Here is a 9,359-nt window from a genome sequence, read left to right as displayed (position 1 = left end):
TAAAACACTTTATATTGTAAGGTAAAGAAACTACAACAGAACAAGAGAAGTGTTTCAGTCCCTTTATTCACCATGCAGCTTTTTAAAAACACTTAAGATGTATAAGATGCTTCCCCCTATCTAAAGGGGAGACTGAAACATATTTGAAAATGGGTAATAAGTAAATAAATAAATAAATAAATATCAAGTAATGTCAGTTTATTGTCACCTCCCATCTTTCAAGTATTTTTAACCTTAAAGTTTTTAGTTATGCTCATTTTAGAAGCTATGTAGAAAAGCCAGATTTTTGCTTTTAATGGCTTTTGATTCAATTATATTTCATGCACTTCTGAATATACATGTTATATCCAATTTGCTCTTTACTTGTGTTTTGATACAGAAAAAATTCACAGGTACTTTGTACATTTGATAGATTCTCTTTATTAATTAAATAGCAATATTCAATGCACAACATTTACAGACATAAAATGTATTTGACAGAACAGATGTGTGTATAATTCTGCTTTTTCTTCTGCCGGATCTCTGGCTCATATTGCAGAAGAAGTAAATAGAATTGGTTAAGTTTATTAAAGCAAAGAACAATCTTCCATAAAATCACGTATAAAAAAAATAATCTTTATTGATGGAAAAAGATTTACAGCTTTCTTTCTTGCAAACGAATAATAGAGAATGCTAGACTGTTTTTGTTTTGTACGCACGGCAAGGTTAAAACTTAAAGAAAATTTTTAAAAGTAAAATACAAATATATTTTTCCATCTTCATTCAGTGTTGTTTGTGCCTACTTCAGTTTTTGGCTTTCTTCATACCATGCCCCATGAGGCAGGCAAACACAGTCATCACCATCTTGGGGTTGACCTCCACCAAATCATCAGGCAGAGCGTAGACACGAGCGCCAATCTTACGAGCCAATGAAATTGCATACCTAAGAGCAGCAAAAAAGGAGAGAGGAGTAAGGAAATTAGAAAAGAGCGAAAAATCCAAAGAGGTTGGGAGTTTAAAAACGTTTTTTTTCTTACTTGGCATTGTTGATTTTATCATCTTTCTTCAGCACTCCATTTTCTCCTCTTGCCACCACGGGGAACTTGACCATCCCCGGAGCAATTACATCAATCAGGTCAATCACTGGCAGGCTGGTGCTGATCAGCTTGTCCTGCAGAAAACAGGAAAAAGGGGTTTAAAGCACACAGTCTTTTGATATCATACCATTTCACAAACAAAGATACACACCTTGAAGCTGGTGATTTGTGTGTCCTTTCTATTCTGACTCAGCATCTTGTTGACCCAGTCCAGGATGATTTGATCTACCACCCTCTCTCCATCACCCAAATCAGACAAAACTTGAATTGTGTACCTGGCGGATTGTAAGAAGTACAGGTAACTGAAACTATACAAGGAGCAGCAGTCGCCAAAGCATGGACTATCTGTTTTCACCAAACAATATACTACAGCAAGCAAAACATCCTGCAGCTCTGCGTGCACATACCTCCTCATCAGCTGCCAGACCAGCCCTAAGGTGTGTACACGACTCCCCTCGTTTAGATTTACTCCTCCAATTCCAACCAGGGAGAAGCGGGCGACATCCCTGCCCAGCTCCACAGCATAGTTACAGTTTTCCAGCTGGGATACAGGGAAAAAAACAAAACATCTCTCATATTTCCCACTGCTGTGCTTTTCCTGTCATTGTGACAGCTCTGCTTGTTAGCGTCTAGTACCTTCTTCATGTTGGCCCCCAGAGCAGGATAAGGAGGGCGGTTGACTTTCTTCCAGTTCACAAACACATTGACCTTATCATAAAGCTGCAGAATCACCAAGCCGTCACACAGGGCACTGGATAAAAACAATGACACAGATAATGGATTTCAATAGAAGAAGAAGGAAAAAAAAGACCACCTCTGAGAACACTTAGAGCATGTCATCTCTATTTTTGTTGAAATATGGACTTTTAGCAGCCTTAGGGGGAGTTCATGTTTTACTGTGCTTTAAAGCTAACAAATAGTAATAATTACACTTATAATTAAATAAGGGATTTATTATTTTCAATGCTGTCTGCATGAGGAAAGCGTTAAAATTTAGGATATCTAAGCCCATATCTTACTCTTGTGGAGTCTTCAGTGAAATGATAAATGAGGACACATGCTAATCCATTCTCACCCTCATTAAATGAAGCCGTGATCTTGATTTACAGCTCCATTCACCCTAAATAACTGATATGGTCAACATGATTATTTATAACTGATGACATACTGGTAAAGATGGTGCACATGTGGAGAAACACCCAGAGAGTTCATCCAGTTGCGAAATGTTTTTTCTTCTCTGGTCTCCCCTAGAATGATATGAAGACATCATACATGTTATCATACAGTTGACTTCATCTATAGTCTGGACGTCTGCCACAAACTCAAGCACCTATTATCATCTCTGGCTTATTATTGGTCTATGGCATTGTGACGGAGTCACCCCGTCCCGAGCCGCCGACAGCTGATCTGGGCGCATACACGCACCACCACCATTAGTTTTTACAATTACCGGGGCTGCGCGGCTTTTCGGCGACCGGGCAGATAAACAAAAAGGGGTGAGAGGTATAGTTTGAGCAGCGCAGAAGGTGGCCAACGTATTTTCCCACTTACCTTCCATAAAGCCGGTCGCGGAGACTCGCTATGATCGCCGAATTATACGGGGGTTATGCAAGCCGATGGTATGGGGTTCCGGGGTTTAAATAGTGGGTTCGCGCGCGCTTGAAGAGTCACGTGAACTGCATTATTCTTTTGGTTTGTTTGGTGTTATTGTGAAACACTGTAGGCTGCCGGGAAGTGGCCATAAATGTCTGTATATACATATATGTATTGTAGGACTACAGCAGGAAATAAGCTGAGGGGGAAAGACGGTTTGATAAAAGAAATAATAAAGAGATGACTATTACGCCTAGTGGGAGGGGCTATGGGGTATAAGAGAAGGCGGTCAGGGCCCACCTGTAGTCTTTTGTCCAGTGAGCTGTTACAGAGAGGGTAACATGCAGACTGTGTTTTGTATATAGATGTTTGTTTGTGCTGACTTAAGTCAGTTCTATTTTCTTTGTAAATAACTTTTTGTGCACCTGGGAGGCCGGCAAAATAAATAAATTATCCACACTGAATGCTTTCCGACTACGCCTGTATTTGTTCGGGAGAAGTTTAGGAGAGGACCCCGCGACAGGCATGTATAACTAGCATAGCATTACGTCTGTTTTCTCCATGCTCATTTTATGGCTAATATGCCTCTATGTACTGTACATTTCAGCATTTTATGACTCTGTCGTGTAATTGTAAGGCCAAGATGTAGTGGTGGATGTATCTCACTCTCTATGTGCTCTAAATCGCCTCCGTTCATCAGAAGCTTCTGCAGACCGGGGTGCATGTTGAACAGGTTGGCCACAAAGGCCATGTTCAGTTTGCTGTTTCCAGATGTGACATCATGAGGAGTAACAAACTGCCTGCATTCCAGTCTGGCTGCCTGCTGCAGCATCAGCTCCGCCCTTTTCTCCAAATCCCACTCCTTCACAACAAACACACACAGAGACATGTATGCATAGAAGAACGGTATAGACGCTATGTAAATATGAGAATGTGAAGAAAACAGGTTAAAATGACAAACAGAAATGTTTATCTTTACATTTAGCTTTATTTATTAGTTTCTCATTGTTATGTGAAAAGTTTGTGGCTCACATTGAGACCGCTCATGTCAATTTTTATCCTCATTTGGAATTCATCCTCCTCACAGGAAGTGATCTGATCCATCAGGTGGAAATAGGCCCGTGAGTCCTTCGGTGGGAGAGTACAAGATGAGGTTACTGATGACTCTGTATTCACGTGTGTGTGTGTGTATTTATTCTGCACGGTACCTTGATGTCTTCGCTGAAGTTGCTGATTGTTTCCGTTCCAGCGTTGCGTAGATGATAGTTGACCCAGCGGAGCAGCAGCTCGTCAGGGGAGAGAGACATTAGGTGCTCCAGTGATTCTCCATCTGCTAGGAGGGCAATCAGACCTGAAAACACATAACAGCAGTTAATCAACTGTTAAAGCAAGAAAGAGGAAATTAATAAAAAACTGCATTTTTACCTAGAAGCAGCAAGATACTCTCAATTAAAAGTAATACAGTTGTGGTTATGCTGGTCAAAGTAAAGAAGACGCGCAAAGGAATTCACTAATTTGTTACAAAAAAAGCACAAAAAAATCAAAAATTTGTAACATATTTTTGTACCTAGAGGCTGTATGATTACAGATAATATAATATGACATATAAAAATAAAATCAAATAAAGCACCAAATGCTTACAGAATGCTTAGAGAAAAGAAACATAATCATGAACACTGTTATGGGCACTCTGTTATACAGTTTTAACCTAACAAGCTCCACTGTTTTGCCTAAACCTTTACATTTCAAACCTCTCCTGCATGAACTACATCACATATTGGTGAGCGCTGTAAAAGTGAAGTTGTGTGTTTGCATGCAGGTGTGCGCTGACCTTCGTTCCTGCTGATTTCTATGTCAGCGAAGAGGCCAATCTTGATAACCTGCCAGAGCAATCCCAGAACCAGGTGGGGCTTTCCAGCCATCAAGTCATGGGCATCCATGCTCACCACCGTGCACCCGATAGCTGAGGCTGAATTCAGGGCCAAGACCAGATTCTCCTACAAACACACGTTGCATCAAGATTTTTTAATTCAAAGTCTGAAACACTCTCATGTCATACAGCAGTGTTTCTGTTTTAAAAGCTCAGCGAAAATAAAGACTACAGATTGAACCCTGCAAATAATAAGAAACTAAGCAGAAATCAGCAGAAGCTGAAAATGGAACTGCTGATGGACAAATATCATCCAGGAAGAAGTGTTCATGAGATATAACACAGCAGAAGAAAAAGAAGAGGACGATGCAGTAAAAAGTTAATATATTACAGGCTTTTTTGCAAAGTCCAACATTCCGGGAGAATCAGTATATTCAGAATAACACAATAACACATTTACTACCTATCGTCATCTCAGTTGACATCCATATGTTCAGTAGAGGACTTATCATGTGCCAGCTACAGTACATCTAACCGAATACATTCAGGTCTTTTAAAGTAGTCGTGTCTTAAATGAGAATTTCCCTTTACTACCTTCTTCTTTCTTTTTACTTTTTAGGTGCAGCAAAGGTCATAAGCTGGCCTCTTATAAAAAAAACAACAGCAGACTCTTTTAGTCTGCACAGAATCTGGCAACCTGAGTCCGCATTTAGTTAACAAGCTGATGATATAGTTTTACAGATGCTCTCAGCTAAAATTTGGCAGAAATTGTGCAGCTATTTTTTTCTTTGCAAATAACATGGATTGGTGATATGAATATATGTATTTACCCACTCACTAAGAACTGCTACTTACTCTCATATGAAAGGTAGAGGGTTTCCTAGTGTTGATGACTCTTTCATCAATCGTGTCTGGCTGAGAATGGTTGATCATCTTGCTGAAAGAGATTTTTGTTTTTTAAACAAGTAAAAGAATGAATTGATTCTGAATCTAGTCTAAGATACCCAGATTTGGGCACTGGGTAGTCACAAGTTTGATTCCTGACCCTTTAGTGCTCCCAGTTCCCCCTTTTTATATCCAGCATTTACTGTTTATGACTGCCATCTGATAGTTCACTTGCTATCTTTCGTCTGTGAAAGTGTAAAATAAAGACAAGTGTAAAATACTTGTGCAGACAAGTGTAAAATAAAGAGAAACCCACTGAGAAAATGTGAGCAGGAAGGCGCTCTGAAACACTATAAAACAATAGTAAAACAAGATTACACCGTTTCTCTTTTAACCTTTGCTACAACATAAAAGTGCAAAATAAAAATGTTTATAGAGGCGCTTATTCTTGGTTGCCTGTGTGCATGAGCTTGTGTTAATACCATAAGAGGATTCCATCACGGACAGAGGTAAAGAGGCTTTCATCATCAGGGTCCATGGGCAGCAGATGTTGGCAGTCTGGATCTTTTGCCAAAGATTTGTTGATCCAATTTACAAAAGCCACCTTCTCCTCATCTAAACACACATATAAATTTCTGCAGTAAGTAATGTAGGAGCGTAAACAATTAGCTGCTCAGCTGGTTAGTAGACTGTTTATGATGTTTATTATAATAAATTATGGTGTTAGATTGAACGGTTAAATCACAAAGATGGACTATTAACTCTCTACAGGCCTCAGGGAAGTCTTTTCCACTATTATCTGATATTTAATAGACAAAAAATAATAATTAAACAGCTAGGAAAATCGAAGGGAAGCCTACAGTTGTTTTGTGCCACCTCAAATAAACATTATCATGCTGTTACATTAAATTATAATTCATTTAATAATCTACATTACAGCCAAAAATTCAATTTTTTTCAAGGACTTCCTCTTTAGTTTTTTGTTTTTGTTTTGATATGCTGTATTTAACTAACTAACTAACCAAGGGTTTGAGATACAGAATAGCTATAAATAAAAATTAAATAATCCGTATACTGAAAATAAATTCCTAGTAAATTAGGTCCAGTTGCTAACATTTATAAACCCTTTTATCCAGTAATAACTGATATATTATGTTTTATATAATTCTTTTAAATTAAGGATCAATTAAGGATATCTTATAAGTGGATTTAAAGACCTGCTCACACGGCCCTAAAATGAGATTTCATCAGTAATATAATATAATATAATATAATATAATATAATATAATATAATATAATATAATATAATATATCCTTCAGAAGAGCAGTTGGTGTCATTTAAGATTTGAGGTATTTGCTTTTAGTAACATCTTTGCTTTACAAGCTGGAGCTAATCATGCACACAAAAATCGTTCACCGGTGCGATAAAATTCATCACTAACACACACGGACACGCACAAGCACGCAAACACACACAGAGCTTGCTGTCCCTCACCAGCGTAGGAATGCTGGGTTCCCTCGCTAGAGATTCCTGATGTTCCTCCAAAAGAACGAATCCCATCCCTCCGTGACACAATTTTTTTAAATGTCTCGCTGATCTGTCTACTCTTCAGGTCTTGGTAGATCTGAAAGCAAAACATGATGCATTACTTCATGTCTAATCGGGTGTGTAAACTTGTGTATTTACTCCCAGGCTGTACCAAAACTTACAGAGACAAATTCCTCAAAGCTGATCTTTCCATCTTTGTTTGTATCTCCAGCAATGAAGGTCTCGACGATCTCTCGCACCTTGTAGCCTGGAAGGGAGAAGCTTGCCTCTTTGAACAGCTCCTGAAGCTCCCATTCACTCACATAGCCGCTGTTATCAATATCTGGACACAGAGACACAGAAAATACAAAAACGGCAAATCATTTCCTTCATTAAGAATAAAGATTCATATTACAAGTTTATTATTGTAAACTTTCTTTTCTATAGATTCTAAACTTTATTGTTTCATGTGGACAAATTTCATTGCACTGGGGCTGCATGTCAGTGGCCCCTGGGCTTCTGGTTTGTTACTAAAATGAGGCAAAAACTATTTGTGGCACTTTATGGGTGCTTGTTGTTTTCACTGATGATGTCAAAACTAAGGAGCTACTGGATGGATTTCTCTCGCGTTTTGTTCAGACATTCAAGGTTCCAAGAAACATGAGTGTCAGAGATGAACTTTGACCAGGATGAACGGTGTTAGAAATAATTTTTAAATTGCTCCAAATTGCTGTTTGATGCCTTTGACCTGTTGTCCTTTGTGCTTGATATTTTTATGCCATGCAGAAATGGGAAGATAATGTCGGTTTTGTTACACCACTCATTATTATCAAGATCTTTGCAACTCTGCAGCTGTGATTGTTACTGATAAAATTTGGCACCGTTTATTACACGTGAAACACAAGTACAACACAAGCAGTAAAACTGGCTTACATAAGAGTCTTTTATTTTATGATGGCAGTAAAACTCTTACTTTGTTCAGAATTACTGTCAGTACCTTTATAGGGTCATGTTAGAGTTTGCGTGTGTGTTGTGTTTGTGTGTTTGTGTATGCATGTTCGTGGCTCTGTGCGAAACTGACCGATTTTGTTGAAGGCTTCTTTTAGATCTTCCAAGTCATCTCGGGAAATCTGTATAATGTGACTGTCCATAGTAGCTGCAGCTTTGTGCACCTGAAATACACGCCCACCACCCCAAAACACACACAACAAGGGCAGTTTTCAGCAACGGACACAAAGTCTGATCAACCTGACAACTTAACACGAGAGTTGTAACACTTTATTACTGCAAAGACATATAATTACTATACACTTTAAATCTAAATTTTAAAAAAGTAGGTTTCATTTGAACTAACATCTCTCTTTGTCCAAACCATAACTATATCAGCATCCAAAATACGTTAAAGATTCCTCATTAATCTCCGAGTCTTTGCTTAAGGGACTAAAAAGGCAAAGTGAGACAAGTCAAGGACAATTACCTTCACATTACCTGTGTTTCCCCTCTCAGTCGAGTCTCGAGCAGTAAGCCTCTCTAGTCTTCCAGAGCTCTGCAAGGTTTCAAACCGGAACAGAGAGGAAGCTGGATCGTAGAGTCACCGGAGAGCTGATTATGTCTTTTAGGAGGAGTCAGTAGGTGGAGGCACACGATGGACCTTTGGCCTGCCTGGACCCTGAGACAAGCGTCTTCTGACAGTTAACATTTAACACCTCATCCTGTTATTCTCTGTCGTGGAAGCTCAAATGTTTGCCCCTTCTGGGCCATTGATTTGCAGTCAACGCACACCTGTCTTACAGTGCATCCCAGAGTAGTGGAAGCTGAAAAAAAGGTAAACACATGCATATATAAATAAATGTTTTCCAAATGCACAGCCTGCAGTTTGACAATAGAAATATTACTTTTTTTTTTTACCCTGACTTCTCTGTTAGAGCTGACGTTTGCTTAGTGATAGATAAGCATGCTTAAATTACCTGAATAAAATTGAATACCAGTCTCAATTCACAAGACTTTTAATGTAGCATGAAGCACGAAGAAAGGACGCATGGGCAAACAGTTAGCTTGGCTTTATGCAGGCACAGTTGCCCAGCATTTCAGCTCATCCTAGTACAGAGATAATGTGGCGCACACCTTGCAAAACCATGACTTGTTGCTTTTATACTTTGGACTTTTCATCTTCAGTTTATTGATCAGATTAGAGTGATATCAAGTACTTTTAATAACTTGGAAGCTCTGTTTTATTTTATCTTTCACACATTGCTGGCTGGCCTTTTTTTTTAGCAGCTATGCCTAAACTATGACTGCTACCATTGTGGCTCACATCACTAAAAATAAACATTTAACTTTTTAATGCTTTGGTTAATAAGCAGCCATTAGTTGTAGGATAGTATATAATTTTTAGTTATCCATCCA

General features: G+C 38.7%; 1 protein-coding gene across 2 annotated transcripts; it reads right to left on the bottom strand.

The window, feature by feature from the left end:
- Positions 1–396: 396 nt before the first annotated feature.
- pls1 (plastin 1 (I isoform)) lies at positions 397–8,578 on the bottom strand. 2 transcript variants are annotated; one of them, XM_026152097.2, is made up of 16 exons: positions 8,442–8,578; positions 8,035–8,125; positions 7,136–7,296; positions 6,921–7,050; positions 5,907–6,039; positions 5,395–5,476; positions 4,501–4,666; positions 3,878–4,020; positions 3,702–3,797; positions 3,336–3,531; positions 2,245–2,323; positions 1,713–1,827; positions 1,484–1,617; positions 1,228–1,351; positions 1,017–1,150; positions 397–922 (listed from the first exon to the last, which is right to left on the bottom strand). In XM_026152097.2, exons 2-16 carry the CDS (start codon positions 8,102–8,104, stop codon positions 784–786), a joined length of 1,902 nt encoding a protein of 633 aa, XP_026007882.1. In that variant the 5' UTR covers positions 8,105–8,125; positions 8,442–8,578; the 3' UTR covers positions 397–783. The 2 variants fall into 2 exon arrangements, with proteins under 2 accessions (XP_026007882.1, XP_026007883.1); XM_026152098.2 differs by having other exon boundaries at positions 8,431–8,568.
- Between the last annotated feature and the right edge of the window lie 781 nt (positions 8,579–9,359).

The sequence above is a fragment of the Astatotilapia calliptera genome, chromosome 19, assembly GCF_964374335.1.
Source record: "Astatotilapia calliptera chromosome 19, fAstCal68.1, whole genome shotgun sequence".
In the NCBI taxonomy this organism is placed as follows: domain Eukaryota; kingdom Metazoa; phylum Chordata; class Actinopteri; order Cichliformes; family Cichlidae; genus Astatotilapia; species Astatotilapia calliptera.
This window is presented reverse-complemented; position numbering and strand designations above follow the sequence as displayed.

Bases quoted from the DNA above. Each gene is read 5' to 3' on its own strand.
- pls1 (XM_026152097.2), bottom strand. From the start codon at position 8,104: ATGGACAGTCACATTATACAGATTTCCCGAGATGACTTGGAAGATCTA. The intron at 4,667-5,394 runs GTAAGTAGCAGT...GTGTGTTTGTAG, and splicing joins CCTCTACCTTTCATATGAGA to GAGAATCTGGTCTTGGCCCT. The intron at 1,151-1,227 runs GTGTGTATCTTT...TGTTTTCTGCAG, and splicing joins CACAAATCACCAGCTTCAAG to GACAAGCTGATCAGCACCAG.